Consider the following 26,317-nt stretch of genomic DNA (forward strand, 5'->3'; position numbering starts at 1 on the left):
AACAGAAAACACAACAGCTCAAGATGTCATCTTTATATACAATCAGTCATTAGTTTTAAAAAAGTCATACTTTTAGTAAGCATGCTAATCCCCTTCATCAGCTGCAAGATAGTCCATGACCACAAAAATCATTCAACCGAATGAGAACTATTTATACAAAATTAGGAATTTTCCATTACTAATTCCTCTCATCTTATCTTTATAAGTGTTCTTCCCTGCCACTTTTATTTTTGGCAGTGGCCTAGTTGAACTTAACACCTCAGCCTTAATATAGAAAATTTAAGTGATGATAGTTGAATGCAGATTTGAAACCCTCTCCTCCGACTGAATATAAGTTCTGTCTCACTGCAGCATCACCTCAATCAATCTCTTAATGTTCTGAATGGCAATCAAATTATCTCCATACATAGTCAATGGAATATTTTACTTGATTTAATGCTATCACATCATCTACATTTCACATGATTCATAAGATCATGTTTCAAACCAAAACAATTTTCACCAAAATTTAAGCTTTATTTTCTTCCAGTAGAGTGTTGCAATACTTAAACATACAGTGCCCATGTACAATATGACCATGATAATACCAGAAAATTTTGAAAAGGTTAGTGTGTAGAAGCATAAATTTACTACACCAGTAAGAATATTTGCGAACAGGAAACATGCCAGGCCATTAAAATTCACAGCATCATACAGCATTGGTACATAATTAATTTCAAACTGTCTCGTCCTTTTAGTTGTATACATTTTTATAGAATGAACTGCAAGAGAGCAAAACAAAAACATTTCGAAGAATATGAGTGATACACACAGAACCCAAATGACATAGCCAGTATTGGCAAGTCTGCGTGATACCCCAAAATAGTACTCTGCTAAAATTGTACTTTCCCACATAATCACAATTCCAAGTGCAAGTTTTAATGTTAAATACACATAGTCACAGAAAAGACTCCCTGTATCTCTGATAATTCCACCAATATACATTCCGGCAAAATAAATAGCTAGGTAACCTGCTAGTGAAGCAAGTCCTTCACAGTTAGCTGTCAAAAAACTGGATCGTGTGTTGTTGTGAGAGAGTACCAAATCTTGAACGCCAGCATTCAGAAAACACTGATGAAAAAATGACACTAATACTGACAATAACCCCACATATTCATAGCCGATTAAATATATTATCACAGATGAAAAAATCTTCACAAAAGCAAGGGTTAGAAAAAAATTCCAGTGAACACCATATTCTGTAACATGTACCTGATATTCAATGTTTGTCAACGTGAAAAACCTTGCTACTCCAAGGACAAATAGTGGTAGACAGCTAATTACACTCTTTAAAATATATTTTGAGGAATTATATGTCATATTATTTGCATGTCTAACTTCAGGAGAAACAATTGCATTTGAAATGCAGAACAAACCTACACCTACATCCATTACCGAATAGCCAAAATACTCTGTTTTTGCAAACTTTCGTGGAAAAATTGTGAAATCCACGGCTAATATACACAGCACAGTTACCAGGTTCGTTATTGCTCTGAACATTGTTACAAAAGGCACATTCTTACAAGAAATTTTTGATACCCAAAGTTCTTGTAAATAGTTAAGATAATCTGTGCGATGACAGTTTCTTGTGTGTGTATATGTTGCTAATGACACCAGCAACATTAAGAAAATAATAACCAAATGTAACGCATCATTAAAGACTGTCAGTGTTAAAGTAATAGGCAAAACTAATACACAAAATTCGGCAGAAAACTTAACAAAGTATGCTGTGCGGCTTCCGCATCTCACGGATACCAATAGCGGTACCGCTAACAACGAAAGTAATGTTGAGAATGGGATAGGTGCCACTTGTAATATGGTTTCAAAACGAGTTGTTCCATTAAGATTTGATACATGGTCATTCTGAAGCTTTTTGTATTGTACGCTGTCCATCATTACAGTGTCCTAATAGCTCACAAATTCCGTAAAATATGGTAAAAAACACGCATTGATCATCTGATACGTAAAGTGTACATTGTCACACCGACTCCGAAGGTGTTTCGAAATGTTGTGGACTAACAAGGTAAATTATTCCAATACACGTTTTTCTTCACATTAATGATATTACACTCATTAATAGAATTCACAACAATGCTGAATGCTGGCTCCAGATCAATCTGAGATAGTTGTGTTACTTCCAAATCGAGTATTTCTTCTTCGCTTCTCCCGCATACTTCCACACATTTCGTGTATACTATATAATATATATATAACACCGCCCAGCACGAAACTCCTAACTCATAATATCAATGATCAACAAATTGGCAAGTACATCGATAATACGCACCAAACGATTAATCGAACATGCAGGTGGCGTTTGTTGCAAACAGTAACCATGGTAACAAGTTTTGAAGTCGACGTACCTAATGTGTAATGTGTTACTGTTTGTCAGTAGGTTAAGTTTTCATCGTAACTGACACAAATACTTCGCGTATACTAACTGAATCGCCTTTATGTGAAAAAAGAAGATGATGTCCAGCAACCGGGCACAGAATATGGCTTGGTAAGAACTAAAATTTTGCTAGGATTTTAACGCACGTTTCGCACATATTCTGTATTGCGGGGTTTATTTCCTAACCTAAGCACCTCACAGTAAAACCAATGGAATCATCGTTTGTAACCACAATGCACGTGAATAAAGAGCAAGATACAATGCATGTGAATAAAGAGCAAGACATAAAGCAGGGTCGATTAAAAATTAAACACACAAATGAGCATGACGACCTGCATGAGGTTTACAATTTCTTAGTTGTATCTTGGGGAACAGTAATAACCAAAAATAGTTGGTAGGTGTTCTTTATTTGTACTCTACAAATGGCTGAAAAATTGTTGAATTCTAGAGGAAAAAAAATTGCCAGGTGCTTATGCATCTCCATCTAGGATTTAGAAGTCATATCGGACCCCATAGTCATGATGATCCATTGCTGACATCTGCACTGTCCTCTGTACAATCACATCATGTGGGCACGCCCTTGCAAACCTAAGCCAGAAGTTCCTTTTAGCCAGGATATTTGAATTTGGAGATGTAAATTCTACTAAACGATAGCACTTATGTTCGTATTAAATAAGCTATGACTTTGACATTATGACCTAGGTAGGCTGTAGATAATGTGATATACAAAGTTAAATAAACTCTTTGAAGTATTATATAGAAACAGCAACAATTACGTTAAGAGGAGGAGCAGGAGCAGTGGCCTTTTTTCAAAATACGTGATTTTCTCCTAACATACATTTCTTTACATAAAGTACTTTATCAGAAATTGCGATTTGTTTATGGAGGCTTTTAAATTTTTTTTACTCGGTAACTGTGGACCTACGTTCAAAGAAGATTATTAGCCACAATTTATTATTAGTGTACTTCACCAGAGAGAATGTATCGCAGTACGTTGAAATATTGACATAGTTACTATGAAGTGATACACAATTGACGTCACGAAACGGGATGGAACATCCCATAGTGTATTTCAAAAGATGGCATACACTGTCAATGGAAGGGGGCTGAACGAGCCGCTAGTGTTTCTCAGGAAGAAAGTTTTGGCACTGATGGTAGGGAGACTGTTTTGTCCTCTGCTACATAACATCAGAACTTAACCGATTGGAATTCTCAGTCTTTGTTGTGTAATTCATGCATTTGTGATTATTAATCTTTGTTTTGTTGTCTGCTTTGCTTTTGTGACACACTGAAATGTTGCAAAATCTCTCTGACATTTTTTCCATGAGTGTTCTTCGACAAAAGAGATCTGATATTTGAAATCGGAAAATGACTCAGATTTTAAAATACTTGGACAAAGAAAAAGCCTAAATTGAGAATAAATGCGAATATGGATTTATGAAACCATTTTCATTAAATATCTATCTATATATCTTAATAGAAGGCAGTTCTATTGTTGGAGAAATAAGGCTTTTCCGGCGTTGTGGGTACTTAGAAAGAAAATTATAACAATGGAAGAAGTCAAAAGCAGTAAGTATTGCTTTGTAAACATAATTGACGTGTTAGTACGGCCAGCCAGGGTGGCCGAGTGGTTCTAGGCGCTACGGTCTGGAACCGCGCGAATGCTACGGTCGCAGGTTCGAATCCTGCCTCGGTTATGGATGTGTGTGATGTCCTCAGGTTAGTCAGGTTTAAGTAATTCTAAGTTCTAGGGGACTGATGACCACAGATGTTAAGTCCCATAGTGCTCAGAGCCACTTGAACCATTTCTCATTATTGTCTATTTTCTGAGTCAGAAAGAATCCCACAACCTGGTTGCTCATGTCACAGGACAAGACAGACCTTAGAAGTTAAGTCCCATAGTGCTGAGAGCCATTTTTTGTTAGTATTTATGTATTTTCTCAACCAAATAAATGTCAATGTTTTGAAATTTTTGAAAACACTCCCTATTGTTTCACTTCTCAGCAGTTTAAAATACAAAATTTTTCAAGAATATGAATCATGAAGTTTCATTGGACCATTCATAAACTTTATCATTGCTAGTTCCTTAATTCTGATACTGTATTCTGACATTTTGTAGCCTACAATGGATGGTATCCCATTATCTGACTTCAAGCATATGACATGTTGACTTTCCATCTAGTGTGAACACATGAATTTGATGGTGACATCGTCTTTTGTTCTGTTGATGTCCAGTTTGAATCGGTCTTGACATTTCAGTTCTTTCTGTCACAACACAGACTGAATTTTCATCTTGAGTATAATGTATTTTCAGAGAAGAGTTCTTTGGACTCTGCAGCTGGAATCAGAAATGATGCTGGTCGAGTTTACGCTCGTTGCACACCTACATCATGCGTTCTATGACAGCCAGTGAGCGTTAAATAGTGTTCTGAGAACTCTGCTGGAAATGTCGTACCCACTGCGAGCATTAAACGTGATTACAGTAATTTAGTTAGTGAATTATGGTTCAATTAGTTTAGAGTTCCCACGGCTGATGGTAGTAATAAGCGAAAAATTCTACATAAGTGAGTGAGAGACATAATTTGCAGGATAGATGCTTACAACAAGGGCAAAACGTGTTTATTTGGGTATCACAACTTTCACATGATACCGGCAACAATGCATTCCCCACCTGTTTCTCGACCTGCGCGAACAGCCATCATTCCTGGATTTGGCAATAAGGAAGAAGCGGTCTTAATACTACATGCAGATTATGATATCCTTTGATATAGAAAACTCTATACTCAGACATCATTACTGGTCTACCAGTGAACAAGGTTTCTGTTCTAAAACAAATTCTGGGATCTATCCAAAGGTTATTAACTTGCAGTTGTGATACTCTCTTTATCTATTGGAAATTTTCAGTTCCCACTTGCTTTACCATTTTATGCTGCAATAAAATTACGGTAGATACCTCCAGAGTGATAATTTCCTAGACAGACTTTATTATGCCGTTCTCAAGCACTAACACAAGAGAGGAAATAAAACAGTAGTGATAATCTACTGCTTTATGTAATTGGTGGGCTTTTCAGGAAGCTGTGGGAAGGTAATATACAAGATAATTTAAAAACAATATCAGTGACATGGATTTCAAATTTCCAAGAGAACTGCCAGTATAAGAAGCTACATTGAACCTCAGAGGTGATACATCACAATTCGTGAGTGCTACAATATGGAATGTTTTTTTTGATTATAATAACTACAATATGATCAACCAGAATTTAAATTACCATGACATAGTCGACACTGCAGATAGATAGCCATCAGCTTACCTAATCCACATCCTACAAAGAAAAGTGTATTAAATTTGTATCCATTACAAAGCAAAAGCATTCTAGAATTAGATAAAAACTAGGCACATTATTCCACAGGGTTCTATCTCAGGACTTCTGTAATTTGCAGTGTATGTCAATTAACTTTCATAAGCAGACAAAAAAATAAAATTTTGTTCCTTTAGCACATAAAAAAATTTCTGTCATCTGCTAGTAGGACAAGTATCCATACACATTATATAATTAGATGTGTGTGTTTGTGTTCATGTGTGTGTGTGTGTGTGTGTGTGTGTGTGTGTGTGTGTGTGTGTGTGTGTGTGTGTGTGTGTGTGTGTGTGTGTGTGTGTGCATTCCATGTCTCCTCCTACATCAATGGATCAATTTCAACCAAACATGATACATATAAATCTTACAATCAGGCAACAATCACTGTAGGGCTAAGAACCACCTAGCTGTGAAAGGCGTGCTAATGAAAAACGAGTATAGACCATGACTCGTTAATTCCCAGACTTTCTCCATTCAGTATTTGTAAATGAGTGCACTTAGCGACTTGCAAAAAACCTTACACTAAATTTCAAACTTTTACAAAATTTGTTCTCGCTGACTACCCCTACAAAATGATGATTGGAGAAATGTTTATCACTTATTACTCTCCTGCTGTTCATGTAGTAAAAGGCATGACTATAATTCGTTACTTCTATGCTACTAGTTGTATTTGCGACACATCTAACAGACAGTATGCACAATACCACTGAATGTAAGTGCAAAATTATACTACTGGCCATTAAAATTGCTACACCACGAAGATGACGTGCTAGAGACGCGAAATTTAACCGAGAAGAAGAAGATGCAGTGATATGCAAATGATTAGCTTTTCAGAGCATTCACACAAGGTTGGCGCCGGCGGCGACATCTACAATGTGCTGACATGAGGAAAGTTTCCAACCGGTTTCTCATACAGGAACAGCAGGTGACCGGCGTTGCCTGGTGAAACGTTGTTGTGATGCCTCGTGTAAGGAGGAGAAATTATTACTATCAAGTTTCCGACTTTGATAAAGGTCGAATTGTAGCCTATCGCGATTTCGGTTTATCGTATCGCTAGCAGTCGAGATGACAGGCATCTTATCTGCATGGCTGTAACGGATCGTGCTGCCACGTCTCGATCCCTGAGTCAACAGATGGGGACGTTTGCAAGACAACAACCATCTGCACAAACAGTTAGACAACGTTTGCAGCAGCATGGACTATCAGCTCGGAAACCATGGCTGCGGTTACCCTTGACGCTGCATCACAGGCAGGAGCGCCTGCGATGGTGTACTCAACGACGAACGTGGGTGTACGAATGGCAAAACGTCATTTTTTCGTATGAATCCAGGTTCTGTTTACAGCATTATGATGGTCGCATCCGTGTTTGGCGACATCTCGGTGAACGCACATTGGAAGCGTGTATTTGTCATTGCCATACTGGCGTATCACCCAGCGTGATGGTATGGGGTGCCATTGGTTACATGTCTCGGTCACCTCTTGTTCGCATTGACGGCACTTTGCACAGTGGACGTTACATATCAGATGTGTTACGACCCGTGGCTCTACCTTTCATTCAATCCCTGCAAAACCATAAATTTCAGCAGGATAATGCACGACCGCATGTTGTAGGTCCTGTACGGGCCTTTCTGGATAGATAAAATGTTCGACTGCTGCCCTGGCCAGCACATTCTCCAGATCTCTCACCAATTGAAAACGCCTGGTCAATGGTGGCCGAGAAACTGGCTTGTCACAATACGCCAGTCACTACTCTTGATGAACTGTGGTATTGTGTTGAAGCTGCATTGCCAGTTGTACCTGTACACGCCATCCAAGCTGTGTTTGATTGAATGTCCAAGCGTATCAAGGCCGTTATTACAGCCAGAGGTGGTTGTTCTGGGTACTGATTTCTCAGGATCTATGCACCCAAATTGCGTGAAAATGTAATCACATGTCAGTTCTAGTATAATATGTTAGTCCAATGAATACCCGTTTATCATCTGCATTTCTTCTTGGTGTAGCAATTTTAATGGCCAGTAGTGCATATCGTACAACACATAGTTCTGGAGGTGTGATACCATAAAGCAAGAGATGTGTGAAACACTGCTGCATCATGCATGACATTTAAATTTATCACTTCTTTGCTACTAATTCTGTATACAACAAATCACAATAGATCATGTCGGTCATGTAGTTCATTAGATATCACATCATAAACAGTGAGATGTATGAAGAACTGTTGTATTATACATGACGTGTAAATGTATTACTTCGATGCTACAGATTCCATCAACACAATTATAGCATAGCAGCATGACACATAGTTCGGGAGATATTGATATAATAAACATTAAGCACAAGGCCAGTTGCTATGTGGTATGGGTGTGGACATGGCTATAACTAAATACCTCAGCAAAGCTGCATTTCTTGGCTATAATATATACAGGGTGATAATAATTAAATTTTCAAACTACTGTATAAATAACACCGCTAATAAGAATGATGTCAAATTGCAACGGAATATTACTGGAGAAGGGAGAAAACGTATAGCAGAAGAAAAATAAATAGTTACAAAATGTAGCAATAGATGCCGCTGTAACCATCATAATTTGATAGTGATCTACTGCAAATGACAAAAGAATCATGCAACTAAGGTGTACCTTTGATGTTAAACAAACTATACTACTCAGTGTACATGGGTGTATGGTGTGATACTGTTAGTTACGTAAGCCCATTCACCATGGCAAGGTCATATCAGATCGGATGGGAAAAATCGGTTTTTAGTTGTCTTGAGGCCAAAAACCGCTTAAAGAGCATCGATCACATCTGTTTTTAATTGTCCTGAGGCCAAAAAACATATAAAAAGCATCAATCAGAATCAAATCACTCTATTAATTTCCGTGTGACTGGCGCAAAACATGTTCAATATACTGTCCATCGTTTACTGCAACAAGTTGAAATCGAGAAACAGCATTTTCCACAACTGATCAAAGTGTTTCCAGGTCACATTCAGAATGTGTTGCACAATGCATGCCTTCAATGCAGGTAAACTTCCAATCGGAACACTGAACACAACATCTTTCAGTTAGCCCCAGAGCCAAAAGTCACACGGCTTAAGATCAGGTGATTGGGACAGCCGGGCTGTATGGAAATGACGGCTGAAAATTTTAATATTTCCGAAATTGCGCTTCAAGAAACTGCTTTTAACTGGATTTGCAATGTGTGGAGGTGCGCCATCTTGCATAAAAATGATCCCATCCACACATCCACGATGTTGGAAAGCTGGAATGACGAGGTTGTGCAAAAGACACTCATAGTGCTTACCAGTGACGGTACAGGTAACAGGACCAGAAGCACCTGTCTCTTCAAAAAAATATGGCCCTATGAGAAATGATTCTGTAAACCCGCACCACAGAGTGACCTTTCCAGGATGAAGTGGTACTGGTTGACTTGCATGTGGGTTTTCCGTTGCCCATATTCAACAATTTGTGTATTGACATATCCTATCACATGGAAGTGGGCTTTGTCTATCTATATCCCATCTTGTCACACACTACTTGCATAGCACCCTCTGTCCACCTTACTCATTGCTCATTGCATCATGCTAGATTCCTGCAAGGGCTCAGGAGAGACAGTGCATCTGCACTGAAATGATCTTAGAAAATATTAGATACAGGCTCCCAGGTAGATGCTATTTTTCTTGACTTCCGGAAGGTGTTCGATACAGTTCCACACTGTCGCCTGATAGACAAAGTATGAGCCTACGGAATATCAGACCAGCTGTGTGGCTGGATTGAAGAGTTTTTAGCAAACAGAACACAGCATATTGTTATCAATGGAGAGACGTCTACAGACGTTAAAGTAACCTCTGGCGTGCCACAGGGGAGTGTTATGGGACCACTGCTTTTCACAATATATATAAATGACCTAGTAGATAGTGTCGGAAGTCCCATGCGGCTTTTCGCGGATGATGCTGTAGTATACAGAGAAGTTGCAGCATTAGAAAATTGTAGCGAAATGCAGGAAGATCTGCAGCGGATAGGCACTTGGTGCAGGGAGTGGCAACTGACCCTTAACATAGACAAATGTAATGTATTGCGAATACATAGAAAGAAGGATCCTTTATTGTATGATTATATGATAGCGGAACAAACACTGGTAGCAGTTACTTCTGTAAAATATCTGGGAGTATGCGTGCGGAATGATTTGAAGTGGAATGATCATATAAAATTAATTGTTGGTAAGGCGGGTACCAGGTTGAGATTCATTGGGAGAGTCCTTAGAAAATGTAGTCCATCAACAAAGGAGGTGGCTTACAAAACACTCGTTCAACCTATACTTGAGTATTGCTCATCAGTGTGGGATCCGTACCAGATCGGGTTGACGGAGGAGGTAGAGAAGATCCAAAGAAGAGCGGCGCGTTTCGTCACAGGGTTATTTGGTAACCGTGATAGCATTACGGAGATGTTTAACAAACTCAAGTGGCAGACTCTGCAAGAGAGGCGCTCTGCATCGCGGTGTAGCTTGCTCGCCAGGTTTCGAGAGGGTGCGTTTCTGGATGAGGTATCGAATATATTGCTTCCTCCTACTTATACCTCCCGAGAAGATCACGAATGCAAAATTAGAGAGATTAGAGCGCGCATGGAGGCTTTCAGACAGTCGTTCTTCCCACGAACCATACGCGACTGGAACAGGAAAGGGAGGTAATGACAGTGGCACGTAAAGTGCCCTCCGCCACCCACCGTTGGGTGGCTTGCGGAGTATAAATGTAGATGTAGATGTAGATCTTAATGGCTACCAAGCCGTATATATTTATACGTGTGTGACGTCTGCTATTTTGGGTATGGCAAGAATCCATTATCAAGTTTCCTACAAGAAAATAAAGTCCAAGGTTACTGATTTTAATGTGGAAATTCTACAAGAAGTCTACATAAATAATCCGACAGATAGAACGCTCACAATTACTGATGAAACTACCACATCATCACAGAAGTTTTACATCTGAACAGAGTTTACATCGGCTAAACTAAGATTTTATGGATATTGTACGAAGAATTTAAAAAGTATGTGCACCTTAATGTAGAATTGTAATAGTCCATTACTGTTGGTGCCTGAAGTACCATCGTTATTAAATGATAGTTTTGTTAGGTAAAATATAATGTAATATTGTTAAGAGCAAAACATACATGTCAAATACGCTTGTGGGATCAGAGAGATCCACAGCACAAAATAGAGAACAAAAGCTGTTAGCACTCCAAGTCCGACAGGGGAGGTGAGAAAGAAGATAAAGTCATTAAATGCCTTCTGCAAGAGAGGACTGAGGGAAGAGAGCACCAGCTCGGAAAGAGATGAAATGTGAAACAAACACTTAAGACTAACATAATAGTCTCCAGCTAAGAACTAAATAGTATGTGCTAATCTTTCTTCTGTTGATGTTAGTTGTGGGTGTTAGTGTCTTGCTTTGTAGTTTTTCCTTAATTGTAGTAAGCAGATACCTAAAATAGTTTACTGATGTACATCTAATGTTTTGTTACATGGCTAAGAAAGGATGGAGCATCAATGCAATCACGATTGCACTGACTACAACACAATTCATGCTAGAGTAAAAATACAGTCACCCTCCTATTTTCTTTTCCTGGCAACTTTGTTTGCTTTATCACCAATGGAGTGCTCACAATACAATTCTAGCAATGTACCAAACAAAACACATGTAAACAATCATTTGAACACAGAAATAATTATAAGAATAAGCTTTGATGCTCATTCTCTCCTATTCTCATCCATTCCATCACATCTAAACATTTCTTTATGGGTCGAAGTGAATGATAATGAACAGTTGGAATTATTGTGTCATTGTTCATTCACTATTGTTCACAACTTACTCTTTGATGATAATGATGCTCAATAATATGCACACCATGTTGCACTTGAACTCCTAGGAACCATTAGAAAAGAACTAGCATCAAATTATCATTGTCTATCTGCTCATAAACCTTGAAATTCTATGAAGGATGGAGCATTTTATAGAAAATAAATAAGAGCACTAAAGAATTACTTGACAAGCGTTGAGAGGAAGGAGGTCTGAATGAGATGGTATTTATCTTTAGTGTGACAATGCTTGACAAAGTGAATTCAAACTTTATTTATGTATTTTTGTATGGTCTTCCATGCTACTGCACCATGCAGCTACCATGTTATATGATAAAAACTCAGATTCCAAAATATATAGACAGATTGTCTGAACATTTACAGTTGACTTTCACAATTAATTTATATGGATGTTTTTGTATTCAGTCAGTAAAAAGTGATTATAGGTTGAAACTAGAAATTTAAGGTTAATTTCCACACAGCACAAACGTAATATTACCTATTGCACAATGTAAAATAAAACCACACAGAACAATAATGCAAAGGGTTCATAGCAACAGCTTCAAATTTCCAACACAAATAATTTAATAAATATAACATTACTAATGAAGTGGTTTTGTTTCATACATACATAAAGTAACAAGGAAAGTGTTTTCAGTACTCAATACTATAAATTCTGAATTTAGATTTTTAAATCATTTTCTGGAATAAACGTTTTGAATGCTTGATGATAGAAGACACTGGATATTAATAATAAAGGATATCTTCAGTTTTTTGAGTCCTTGTACACATCTCCCATGCCTCTCATGTACTTCCTTCACTTAAAAAACAAAAGATTAAATTTCTCACATTTCCTGATCAATCTTGTCACAAGTATCAGTATCAGTTAATTTCAAATGATGGAGATGTTATGAGGAAACGTCATGGTTACATCTTGTAAGTGTAATATGGCTTGTTGATGTTATCCTGAGTGTTTCCTGCATCGATGATTTCAACCGTAAATAGAAACATTAAAAAAGGTAGGAAGATTTTTCTGTTTAGCAAAAGTGAGAAAAAGCAGATTTCAGAGTACCTGATGGCTGAACACAAAAGTTTTGTCTCAAGTACAGATAGTGTTGAGGATCAGTGGACAAAGTTCAGAACCACCGTACAATATGTGTTAGATGAGTACGTGCCAAGCAAGATCGTAAGAGATGGAAAAGAGCAACCGTGGTACAACAACCAAGCTAGAAAACTGCTGCGGAAGCAAAGGGAACTTCACAGCAAACATAAACATAGCCAAAGCCTTGCAGACGAACAAAAATCACGCGAAGCGAAATTTAGTGTGAGGAGGGCTATGCGAGAGGCGTTCAATGAATTCGAAAGTAAAGTTCTTTTGTACTGACTTGGCAGAAAATTCTAAGAAATTTTGGTCTTATGTCAAAGCGGTAGGTGGATCAAAACAAAATTTCCAGACACTCTGTGACCAAAATGGTACTGAAACAGAGGATGACAGACTGATGGCCAAAATACTAAATGTTTTTTCCAAAGCTGTTTCACAGAGGAAGACTCCACTGTAGTGCCTTCTCTAGATTGTCGCACAGATGGCAAAATGGTAGATATCGAAATAGACGACAGGGGGATAGAGAAACAATTAAAATCGCTCAAAAGAGGAAAGGCCGCTAGACTTGAAGGGATACCAGTTCGATTTTACGCAGAGTACGCGAAGGAACATGCCCCCCTTCTTGCAGCGGTGTACCATAGGTCTCTAGAAGAGCGTAGCATTCCAAAGGATTGGAAAAGGGCGGAGGTCATCCCCGTTTTCAAGAAGGGACGTCGAACAGGTGTGCAGAACTATAGACCTATATCTCTAACGTCTATCAGTTGTAGAATTTTGGAACACGAATTATGTTCGAGTATAATGACTTTTCTGGAGACTAGAAATCTACTCTGTAGGAATCAGCATGGGTTTCGAAAAAGACGATCGTGTGAAACCCAGCTCGCGCTATTCGTCCACAGGGCTCAGAGGGGCATAGACACGGGTTCCCAGGTAGGTGCCGTGTTTCTTGACTTCCGCAAGGCGTTCGATACAGTTCCCCACAGTCGTTTAATGAACAAAGTAAGAGAATATGGACTATCAGACCAATTGTGTGATTGAATTGAAGAGTTCCTAGATAACAGAACGCAGCATGTCATTCTCAATGGAGAGAAATCTTCCGAAGTAAGAGTGATTTCAGGTGTTCTGCAGGGGAGTGTAATAGGACCATTGCTATTCACATTATACTTAAATGACCTTGTGGATGACATCGGAAGTTCACTGAGGCTTTTTGCGGATGATGCTGTGGTATATCGAGAGGTTGTAACAATGGAAAAGTGTACTGAAATGCAGGAGGATCTGCAGCGAATTGACGCATGGTGCAGGGAATGGCAATTGAATCTCAATGTAGACAAGTGTGATGTGCTGCGAATACATAGAAAGAAAGATCCCTTATCATTTAGCTACAATATAGCAGGTCAGCAACTGGAAGCAGATAATTCCATAAATTACCTGGGAGTACGCATTAGGAGTGATTTAAAATGAAATCATCATATAAATTTGATCGTCGGGAAAGCAGATGCCAAACTGAGATTCATTGGAAGAATCCTAAGAAAATGCAATCCGAAAACAAAGGAAGTAGGTTACAGTACGCTTGTTCGTCCACTGCTTGAATAGCGCAACCAGATAGGGTTGACAGAAGAGAGAGAGAAGATCCAACAGAGAGCAGCACACTTAGTTACAGGATCATTTAGTAATCGCGAGAGCGTTACGGAGATGATAGATAAACTCCAGTGGAAGACTCTGCAGGAGAGACGCTCAGTAGCTCGGTACGGGCTTTTGTTGAAGTTTCGAGAACATACCTTCACCAAGGAGTCAAGCAGTATATTGCTCCCTCCTACACATATCTCGCGAAGAGACCATGAGGATAAAATCAGAGAGATTAGAGCCCACACAGATGCATACAGACAATCCTTCTTTCCACGAACAGTACGAGACTGGAATAGAAGGGAGAACCAATAGAGATACTCAAGGTACCCTCCGCCACACACCGTCAGGTGGCTTGCAGAGTATGGATGTAGATGTAGATCTAGATGTAGACTGTGGCATGACATTGCCCTATGGTCAGGCTGCTTTAATATACTGATAAAAAAAACAAAATTAACGTTTTTTATATTTCATTTTTGTTGTTGATTTTGTAAACTTTCCTAAAATTGATGTATTTTGTTTTGTTTCGTTTTCAAACATTAAAAAATATTTGATGTACAGATCTCATATTTATAATATTTTATTCGGACTGCTATGAGATTCGAAAGTATTTACTACTTGAATACATTCACGAAATTTAAATTTTCCCAAACCGAAATTTTAAATTCTTAAAATTTACAAATCGATATTTTTTGATCTGAAAACGAATTTATGTCAGTCATATACTGTTGTATTGCAGTGAAAACATACTGAAATAAGTTTTGTTTTACTATAATTTGTAGTGCCAACTGTACCACAACTAAACATCATTTCCATGCTTGTCCATGAAACAGTAGTTAAAATGGAATTATTGAGGGCTAAAGAAGCTCACTTCATTTAATTATTTCAAAACTGTGCCATATAGCAATTAACACAAATGCTGTAAGAAATATTATTTCTTCTATATTTTATATAGCTTGTTCATGTGTATAAAATATATATTACCAATACATACTATCTGACAAAAAAGATGAAGCACCCAGAGAACTTGGTTGGATGTCAGTATAACTTTGTACTGTTATACATTATCAGCAGGTATGTAAATGGTTAGAGTGCTTAGCGTTGTTTTTGTTTAATGTTGCTACAAGGCCGATAGGTATATATGGGGCATGACTACTGTCAGGTGCTCAGTGAACAATGTGAGGCACATGAAGGTACCACAAACTCACACGAGAGAACATTATCAGCACATGGCAAAGTCTGAAAGGGCCCTAATTGTGGGTTTTGTTTGGGCCAACTGGTTGAATCGTATAATATCGAGATTTGTGGTGCATTCAAATGTGGCTATGGTCTGATGTTAGAGTGCATGGGAAACTGTGTACAGGCATATCCATTGTCAAGGTTCTGGTCAACCATATCTGACCACTACAAGGCAGGATTGCTATATTGTGCACCAAGCACAGTGTAACCTCTTTACTCATGCACCTGCTGTCCGACAACAAGTAATGTACTCTCTGCAACATTCTGTGTCATCCCACATCATTGGTCGGAGACTAGCACTAGCCAGACCAGGGATTACAATCTTGTGCATAGGCTACTATTAACACCACAATATGAACTACTGTTTTGTAGAGGTTTTGAGGCTAGGAAGTATGTACAGCTGATGAAGGGCGTCACCTTGTGTCCAGCAGAGTATCATCATTCTGCACCGCTATATATGTCCATCGTTGCTGCTGATGTTACTCCTGGCATCATGATGTGGGGAGCCATCAGGTATAATTTTAGGTCACAGCTGGTAGTGACTGAGAGAATTATGTCCCACAATAGTATCTCACTGACATCCTGCATCCTTATGTACTACCTCTCGTGTAAGAGAATGTGGTGCCTTTTTCAACAGAATAGTGCTTGTCCACACACTTGTGAGTCTATGAATTGTCTGCGTGATATTGAGGTAGTCCTACAGCCACAAGATCCCCAGATTTATCCTCGATAGAACATGTGTGGGACCAGCTCGACCTCAACTCTGTCCCACTGTTTAACTCATTAAGCACATTTGTTCAGGGGTAAAGTGAAAAAAAGTGCCGGTATCATGATTTAAATGCTTATCGCCCAATAAAGCACTGAGAGGCAAATGCTGGGAAGCAACAAGCACCAAGTAGTCAACAATCTTGAAGCAGGAAGATCGAATTGCTCGAAACATATCATACGGTGGAAGTAGAAGAATTCGGAATGGTGAGTTCCCACACGTCCTGGAGAATGATTATAAAAATCGCTTGGTAATCGTAAAAGACAAAACTTACCTATCATATTTTATATGTTTACAGAAAAGACAATCGCTGTTATTCTGGACGTTGATGGACTCATCTCCAGCCAGGGATGTCTCGCTAACTTCAAAAAGAGCCATAACATAGTTTTGCCAAATTTGTGGTGAAAGTGCAGCGTTGATAACTCGTTCAGTATGGAAAAGTGAACTAGGAGGCTAGTTGTCAAATTGCGATTCAAGTGTCCAATATTGACAAAATGAAACTTCATTTCTCAAGTATCTTTCTAACAAAACACTGACTTTTGAAGATGAACAATGACATGAGCGATGGAAGGGGGAACAGGGGGGCGGTATAGCAAAGAAGAAATAACACAATTGCTTGCAGTTAACATGTACGGATCTCAGAAACTAAAGCCTGTTCTGATATCAAAACCAAATGTCGCTAGATGGTTCAAGGTAGGGTTGCCATATCTAGCTGGGACCTCTTTGAGACACTCTGAGATGAGGGTGTAGAAATGAAGTGAACAATTTATTTAATATAATTACTTTTTACTTAGAACACAATACATGGAACTTATCATGGTAGAATTAGCTGGTTCACCATATTGTTTTGAAGATTTCACCTTCATCATTAAGTCTTTTTTCCCTTTTACATAGTTATAAAACCCCAAGGAAGTCAGCTTCTAGTTGAACTGGCACTATATGTTTGACTCTACAGTCCCTGGCAGCAGTCGATTTCTTTCGTCAGTCCACTGGTCCGACATCGGCGAAAATACTCTTTCTACAGTGGCGTTGTGTGCAGAAATAGAAAACAAATATTCACATAATTTTAGCTGCTGGCATTTAGGTCCAAGATTTTCGGTTTCCTTACGAAAGTAAATCCACCTTTCTTCCACAGAGTGTTCTTCCAAGTCATGCTTAGTTTCTAAAAAGCTCTTCATATACATACATTCCTGAAAACAAGTGTCACCTGAAATCTTCACACCATTTTTAGACAGATATGAAATAGCGTTTTCAATCATCACACAATCTGGTTTTTCAGATAGCGTCATGCACTCAAATACTTGATATTTATTGAGACAAATAGACCATTTCTCAAATTTTATGGTATAGAAAACAATTGTCAGTTCCTCAGATTTCGAAAACAAGTTAATTATTTCTTGGTTAGGGTTCTTATTCTTCTATTTGTTGATATTCACCTTGGTTTGTATGCCAATAAAACTCGCAGTCTTACTTTCAGTCAGACATCTTTTAGTGTCGATTAATATTTTTATTATTTCAATTATTGAGACTTTATTCTTCTCCACACATTCTGTATTTTTTTTTCAAACAGAGCCAAGTTTGACTGCAGAAACACGAAGTAAATTTCACTGATCAGACTACTGAAAAAAATCTGAAATTTTTTAGGTGATCTGTCTTCAGCGTCAAAAAATTGTTTTAATGGAATCCAAAGCTTAAGAATTCTCTCAACTGTGGACATTAATGAGAGCCATTTTTTTTGGGTGATACAGATTAGATCAGATTTACTTTCATTCCAATTGATCTGTAGTGAGGAGGTCCTCCAGGATGTGGAACATGTCAGAAAAACAACAATACATGACAAATATTTACAACTAAAACAAATAAGCTAATGTACCATTCCACAGGTCCCACGTGGAATGATCGTCATTTTTAATGAACACTATATGAAAGAGTCATTTTACAAATACTAATGCACTGAATTTAAAATAAATTTATTTATTTATAAGGTAATAAACATGTAATACAACTACTATAATACTTATTTACAAAAGTTGGATTGTACTTACTTACACACACACACACACACACACACACACACACACACACACACACACACACACACGCACTTACACACACACACACACACACACACACACACACACACACACACACACACACACACACACACACACACACACAATGAACATATTACTGCACTGAAATTGTGCAGAAGTTATATTGTACTTATATACAAATGAGTTGGTTTTACTGAGAAATTCATCAATGGAGTAGAAGGAGTTGGCCACCAACAAATCCTTTAGGCTTCTCTTAAACTGAATTTCATTGGTTGTTAAGCTTTTTATGGCTGCTGGCAAGTTATTGAAAATGTGTGTTCCTGAATAATGCACGCCTTTTTGTACAAGACTAAGTGACTTTAAATCCTTGTGAAGATTATTCTTATTTCTAGTATTGATTCCATGAATTGAACTGTTGGTTTGAAAAAGTGATATATTTTTAATGACAAATTTCATTAAGGAATAAATATATTGGGAAGCAGTAGTTAGTATCCTTAGTTCCCTAAACAGGCTTCTGCAAGATGTTCTTGAGTTCACACCACATATAACTCTTACTGCACGCTTTTGTGCCCGGAAAACTGTAGCTCGACTTGATGAATTACCCCAAAAATTAATCCCATATGACATTATGGAATGAAAGTAAGCATAGTATCCCAGTTTTTTCATTTTTATATCCCCTATGTCTGACAAAATTCGCATTGCAAACAGAGATTTGTTAAGACGCTTCAGCAGTTCTGTGGTGTGCTCCTCCCAGTTGAATTTATTATCAAGCTGTAATCCCAATTATTTATCACTGTCCACTTCTTCTATCTTCTTGTCATCGTATGTTACACATATACTCGTGGGACACCCCTTACAACTTCTGAACTGCATGTAGTGTGTTTTTTCAAAGTTTAATGACAAAGAATTGGCTAGGAACCAGTGATTAATGTCCACAAATATTTTATTGGCTGATCTTCCTAAGACTACACTTGATTTGCTATTTATTGCAATGTTTGTATCATCGGCAAACAAAACGAACTTGGCATCTGGTAATGTTACTGATGAAAGGTCATTGATATAAACAAGAAAAAGTAAGGACCTCAAAATGGAACCTTGTGCGACCCCACATGTAATTAGTTCCCAGTTGGATGATGCCTGATAGCTTGATACATGTCTCTTTCCTAATAACACCCTTTGTTTCCTGCCAGAGATATAAGATTTGAACCATTTTGCAGCATTTCCTGTTACACTATAATATTCTAATTTACTTAAAAGGATATTGTGATTTACACAGTCAAATGCCTTTGACAGATCACAAAATATACCAGTTGCCTGCAGTTTTTTGTCTAATGAATTAAGCACATTTTCACTGTAAGTGTAGATAACCTTCTCAATTTCAGAACCTTTTAGAAATCCAAACTGTGACTTTGACAGTATATTATTTGAGATAAGATGGTTATAAAGCCGACTGTACATTACTTTTTCGAAAATTTTTGAGAATGCTGGCAACAGTGAAATTGGACCTAAATTTGATGCTATTTCTTTATCTCCCTTCTTAAACAGTGGCTTAACTTCAGCATATTTCAGCCATTCAGGAAATATTCCACTGATAAACGACTGGTTACACAGATAGCTTAATATGTTACTTAGCTCAGAATCACATTCTTTAATTAATTTTGTTGATATTTCATCATACCCACTAGATGTTTTTGATTTTAAAGATTTTATGATGAACATTATTTCTGTTGCGGTAGTGAGGGTCAAATTCATATTATGGAAGTTACTTGAAATGTCTGGTCTGAGGTATTCCATAGCAGCATCTACCGAACCTGACAACCCCATCTTTTCAGTAACAGTTATAAAATGTTTGTTAAAAAGTTCTGCAACACTATACACATCTGTCACCAATGTACAAGGGATATTCCAAAAGTAAGGTCCGACCGGTCGCGAAATGGAAACGACTATGAAAATCCGATAAAGCTTTGCACAGATGTGTTGGGTAGTGTCTCTAGTATAACCCCAGTTAGCATCACGTCCCTCTTCTCATTTCTGAGCTCGCAGTGAGTGCGTAAAGATGTCTAGAAAATAGTGTCTGCCGCCAAGTACGAGGGCCTGGTGAGAAATTTCGCCTGAAGCTATGCAGCCAACATTACATAACTGTCGTGCTGTTTCGTCTTCACGACAATTCTCAGCCGCATTCTGCAGGGGCAATTAAGAAGCTCCTGCATCGTTTTCAAATGGAAATGTTAGATTACCCACAATACAGTCCGCAATTGTCTCCCCCTGAGTTTCATCTCTGGTCATATGAACCGCTGTCTTTGAAGACAACATTTTGACACAGACAACGAGGTGTAGGCCAGCGTGGAGAATTGGCGGAAAGCACTGGCGGCTGCCTTCTATGATGAGGCTATTGAAAAGTTGGTACAACGCTATGACAAAAGTCTAAGTCAGAACGGCGACTACGTAGAGAAGTAGCTGAAAGGTGTAGCTAATTGTTACAAGTAAAACATTTCTGATGTTCACTGTGGTTTCAATTTGGCAATCAATCGGACCTTACTTTTGGAATAACCCTCATATCATTTACTCTTAATGCTATTTGTTCGCCCTCATGTCTGGTTCTACCGGTCTCCTCCTTCACTATATCCCATATTGTCTTTATTTTGTTATCTGATATGACCATCTTTTCCTTGTAATATATTTGCTTTGACAGAAGAATCTGATGATTGGCACCAACGTATATGCAGAACTCTATCAGTTTCTCTGTCGTTACCTGTACATTGATAAATAATTTAATATTTTCATGATGATTGTTTCTTTCAGTGTCTATAGTTAAGATTCCAGCAGCAGTTGATATACCGTTGTGGAAAATATGGGCAGGACATCCAATACCTTCGACATTTTTTCCTAGTTCTTCTTTAATTAGATGAAACACAATCCGCTGGCACATCGATGAAACCCTCCAAAGTTGGTATTGGTACTGTCTCCACAAAAAGCGATTAATTTATCTAATGGAATTTGCAGTTGTCTTAAAGTGTTTAGACACAACTTTCCATTTTTCTCCGATGTTTCATTATTCAGCGTATTAAACTTCAACAGTTTCTGTAGGATTCCATCACTTTCAGTAAAGTACTGAACAACTAAAGGAAACATCTTTTTCAGCCTTGTTGTTCGATGCATAGTTGCCTGTGGCGTAAAATGAAACTTCTTGCAATTGTTTTATGCATTCAGACATGGAGTGTGGTGCGACAATTCTTTTAACATTCGCTGTAGCGTTGGTCCTGCTGTAGATTGCTCTGCGGCGGCTTTAGACTCAGGATACACTGTGGCATTCAGTTTTACGGTACAGTCAAGAGAAAGCAAGGATTGATGATGCTTGACAATCTTAAAAGCTGTTGTTAGTTCCGTAGCGCCAACGAGCAATTCTTCCTGGGAATCTTCTTTAATTATGAATGTAGAAATAGGCTTTGGCGTCGATGCTACCACGAATCTATTTGTATGATTTTTTGTAGACATGTGCTGTCTCACATCTGCCTTACCTCCATAAGTTACTAAGATGAAACAGCTACAAATCTCATACTTTGCTTCTAATTCGTATGTCCTTTCTTGACTAATGACCATTCTTTTACGTAATAATCTGAAAAGTGACACTTCCTTTTTCCATCTGTAGGCATTTTCATAAGATATGATAAGTCTATTAGATGGCAAACAATAGACAATAACACTTTTGTCATCAAAGCACATCTTGCACTCATTGTTCGTATTACGTTTAGAAAGACTCGTCTTATCAGATCGCTATTTAAATGGGAACTGCCCATTTTTTTGCGTGGCGCTGCTTAAATAGTTCCAGCCCTACATTAGTGGAGAATTGTGTTATTTTCTCGAATGATGCCACTAGATCTAGAAGGTGCTCGCATCGTCGATACAGAGTTCACAACATGCGACGACATCTGTTAGACGACCTTGTCAACATCAATTTGTTGTCATTAATAAAACCAAGGCTGCATTTACATATTTCGCTAACAGATGGCGTTACTTCAGTACCTGAGCCAAGCTAGTAACGGTATTTTGATAATCGAGGCAAAATTGTTTTTTGTCGGGATGTCGGGACAAGAAGGTCCCGAACGGTGATGGTGCAAAGTATCGGGACGAATGGCAAGCCTAGTTCCACGATGTCTTACCGCTCCAACAAAAAGGTATTGGTGACAAGAGATTTATTATACTGACAAGAGATTTATTATACTGACAGTTAAATCTGAAAAAATGAAAAAATAACTGCACGTTTCTGGACAGTGCGAAAAATAAATTTTGTCCCACAAAATACATCTTCGAATTAAAACCGCTTGACAGTGGAATAATTCAGATTTTTAAAACAGAATACCACTTAGAATTTGTGATGTTCCTGTTGGATAACATTGAAGATGATCAGATGCCCAGCGTAATAGTATTAGCAGCAATGTCTGTTGCTGATAAAGGATGGAAAAGTGTTTCCCCGACGATGATTTTGAACTATTCAAAAACTAACGATTCATCAAGGAACAACAGAATGAGTGGCAAATATAAGAGAACAGAGAATCTGACTCCAGTTTCCTCGACACTTGAGGACTTCTTCCTAATTTATGAGATAATGTGACATTAGATGATTTTTTACATTTTGACGATTATATAGAAAGTCTAAAGTGACCTGACTGACGCAGAAATTTTGGGTAACAAGAACGAAGGCGACGAAGAAAGAAGAAAAAGATAAAGCAAAACCGATTCCATACCGACTTAAAAAGAGGCAAAGCCATCATTGGAACTGTTTCTGTCACGCTCATAAGTACTGAAATGAACTGAATTGTGTTCTACCTGATATGCATGCAACCCACGTAATGTAACTTTCTTGCATTTCACCTAATCACTTTTCAGTATCGTGTTTTGACCACACGGGATGATTACCATAGGCGACCTCTCGAGAGCTTCAGTCCAGATGTAAATTTATACCATAGTACTTTAAATATCAGAAAACACATTATCAGAGATGAGACAGTCCTCAATTTATTAAAATAAATGACAATTTAAGAAAATTCGCTATGCTCATCAGTAACCAGTGCAGCTAATACTTGAATCACATAAATCATACAGTAGTGCTTGGCCAAACCCAATTTTTTTGTTAATATGAAATTTCGCTACAATGAACAGACTGACAAATTCCTATGATATTTGGAAGTACTATTGCCCTTGCTTCGCAAATAGTCTTACACAAATAGTCTATTGAACTAATCAGTTAGAAAAAAAACTGTGATTAACATCAACATCAACAATGTATTACTAATAATTCCACTTTAATGATAGTATAAGGACCAATTTGCTGTTCTAGAGTCACCTATTGTCCTTGTTAACTATGAGAAAGTGAGATTAAATATTTACGCTATTCACAAGCAACTAATTATGCACATGTTTGACTCTAAATGAGATAATGGACTGTTTTCTTCTGAATTGAAATCCAGCACCTAAAGCCATTGTTCAATAAGAAAGGCTTTTGTGTCCAACTGAGACTCAAGCATGCTACTGATCGTCATTGCTGACTAAGAATAAACAAGACTTGAAATATCAAAGTTTTCACCAGGATCAATTAACAAATCTGAACTTGAAGTTTCATGATGCAAATTTTTGTATTGGATTGGGAATCCTATGCAGCATGTGTGTCCAGTTAGCTAATCATGAAAGACGTTAAATATGATTTCATAAGTAATGAAGTTTTAAAAATAAAATAAAGCGTATGTCTGAACTTGTACTGAAGTGACATAAAGTTTTGTGGTGGATGGTAATTCTAACGAAACACCTGTGGCAACACTTTGAGACATTCTTTGCCACGTGAGTTTAGCGCGATCGTGTCGCTGACGTATTAGAGCATAATCTTCGGCGCTGTTGGCATAGTGACTTAGAGTTGTTAATGTTTATCGTTGTTTTTTCGAGTGTTAAAGTAATGAAAGTTATTCTGAACAACTGCGTATTATTCTATAGTTCGGCCATACTAGAAAGGCTCCACAGTGGTGACCCTGCGAAGAAGACGCAACAGCGCACACGCCAAGTCGGAATAATGATTACACCCACATTAGTAGCGGAAAACAGTTTTGAGGAGGAAAAAAGTACGTCGGCTGCCGCAAACTCTTCCACGGGAGAACATAGAAGTACACATATAGGCCACGGAAATTTCAAACTCCCTGCTTCCTGGACAAAGAGGCCACAGCTGTTGTTCACACAGGCGGAATGTATATTTCATCAACGCAAGGTAGCCTGTGATACTGATAAGTTGAACATTCTAGTTTCACGTCTAGACTTGAAAGCGATAGAAGAAGTGGAAGATACCTTGTCACAACGCAATTGCGCAGCGTTAAAAGAGGCTCTAATACAACGCTACACTTTACCGACGGAACTACGTCTTCAAAACATCTTCACTGAACAATATGTGAAACACAAGCTTCCGTCGCAAGTCCTCAGGTCATTACGCACATTGGCGGGCCCAGATTTGCTTCCAGAACAATATTTACGGGTACTGTGGCTACATAAACTGCCAGCCAACATCCGCGCCATCATCGCCGCACAAACAGATGTACCGTTAGCAAAGAAGGCAGACACCATAGCAAATAATTTAAGAGAATCCTCTGATTGTGCAACGGTCAATACAAATCACAATAGAAGCACAGGAGTATACAGCAGACACCATGGATTCCGGTTCAGGCATTACTTCCTCTCATTACCAGCACACATCGCAAGAAGCCGCCATGGAACATATGGTAGCACGAGTGGCAAAACGTAACGTCCAAGTCGCCAAGCACCAGCAACATTTACAAAGCAGACGCTGGAAAAGACGCAGGAATGACATTCCTCAGAGCCAGTCAGAACATTGGTGCTGGTATCACAAACGCTTCCGTGATTCTGCTCGTCAATGTACCCAACCCTGCAGGTTCCTAAACTTCGGAGACGGACATTAATGGGTGCGAATGTTCGTCATCAATCTTTTAGGCGCCCAGAGACGGGAGGAAAACGAAACGGTGCTAAGAAAACGGTATCTATGGTTAGCAAATCGGACAGACTATTCATCCAATGCCTTACATTGGGAGAGAAGTTTCTGATTGATACAGGTTCAGAGGTTAATGTGTATCCTAGAAGAAATAGTGGTATCCAAAGAACTAAGTCACATCACTGTGCCAACTCTGCAATCCCACTTACGATGAGAAACGATTGGCGTTACATCTCGAACCTGATTACAAACTGGTATGGACTTTCATAACAGCAGATGTATCGGACCCTATTATTGCTGCAGATTCTTGTGCAAATATCGCCTTATGCCAGACCTTGTCAATCGACGATTGATTCCGATACGCAAGGAAAAGACACTGCCTCCCCTCACTTCCGCATCGGGGCAAATGCAGTGTGAAGTACCCGGTCATTCTAACACTTCCTCCGTACCAGAATGCGTCGCTACTAATTCGTGCTTACAACAATGCTGGACGCACATGTGTGAGCCATACAAGAAGAAGTTTCTCAAATACAACAATTCGTTTGTTGTAGATAATATGACAACATCAAAGGAAGACGCATCTTATGGCAGCATACTTCAACGCTTTTCAGAAATCACTAGCCTGGCGAATGCCACCAGGAAGTGCTTTCACAAGACACAGCATCACATCCGCACGAAGCCCGACCAACCAGTTGCATTCCGTCCAAGACGTCTGTCTCCAGAGAAACTACTCACGGCGCAAGCGGAGTTTGATCGACTTTTGGCGACGGGTATAGTAACTAGGTCAGACGGTGCGTGGGCTTCACCCATCCACATGGTTCGCAAAAAAGACAATTCTTGAAGGATATGTGGTGATTATAGGGCACTCAATTCTTGAACAATTCCGGATTGGTATCCTATTCCCAATGCGATGGATT

The 26,317-nt window shown here is 38.5% G+C and overlaps 2 protein-coding genes across 4 annotated transcripts in view; one reads left to right on the forward strand and one right to left on the reverse strand.

The window, feature by feature from the left end:
* Window positions 1-498: 498 nt before the first annotated feature.
* Window positions 499-2,302, reverse strand: LOC124775191 (uncharacterized protein At4g17910-like). The gene has a single exon (XM_047250031.1). The coding sequence runs from the start codon at window positions 1,933-1,935 to the stop codon at window positions 499-501; it is 1,437 nt and encodes a 478-aa protein (XP_047105987.1). The 5' UTR covers window positions 1,936-2,302.
* Window positions 2,303-2,388: 86 nt separating this feature from the next.
* LOC124777974 (CBY1-interacting BAR domain-containing protein 1) overlaps window positions 2,389-26,317 on the forward strand; it is a 195,720-nt gene continuing 171,791 nt past the window's right edge. For all 3 annotated transcript variants that reach the window (XM_047253536.1, XM_047253538.1, XM_047253537.1), the window contains exon 1: window positions 2,389-2,542. In XM_047253536.1, coding sequence (XP_047109492.1) covers window positions 2,508-2,542 — 35 coding nt within the window. In that variant the 5' untranslated portion in view covers window positions 2,389-2,507. The remainder of the gene's footprint in view (window positions 2,543-26,317) is intronic.

Source organism: Schistocerca piceifrons, chromosome 2 (genome assembly GCF_021461385.2).
Source record: "Schistocerca piceifrons isolate TAMUIC-IGC-003096 chromosome 2, iqSchPice1.1, whole genome shotgun sequence".
Lineage (NCBI taxonomy): Eukaryota > Metazoa > Arthropoda > Insecta > Orthoptera > Acrididae > Schistocerca > Schistocerca piceifrons.

Excerpts from the sequence above, each read along its gene's own strand:
- LOC124775191 (XM_047250031.1), bottom strand. The coding sequence starts at position 1,935 with ATGATGGACAGCGTACAATACAAAAAGCTTCAGAATGACCATGTATCA.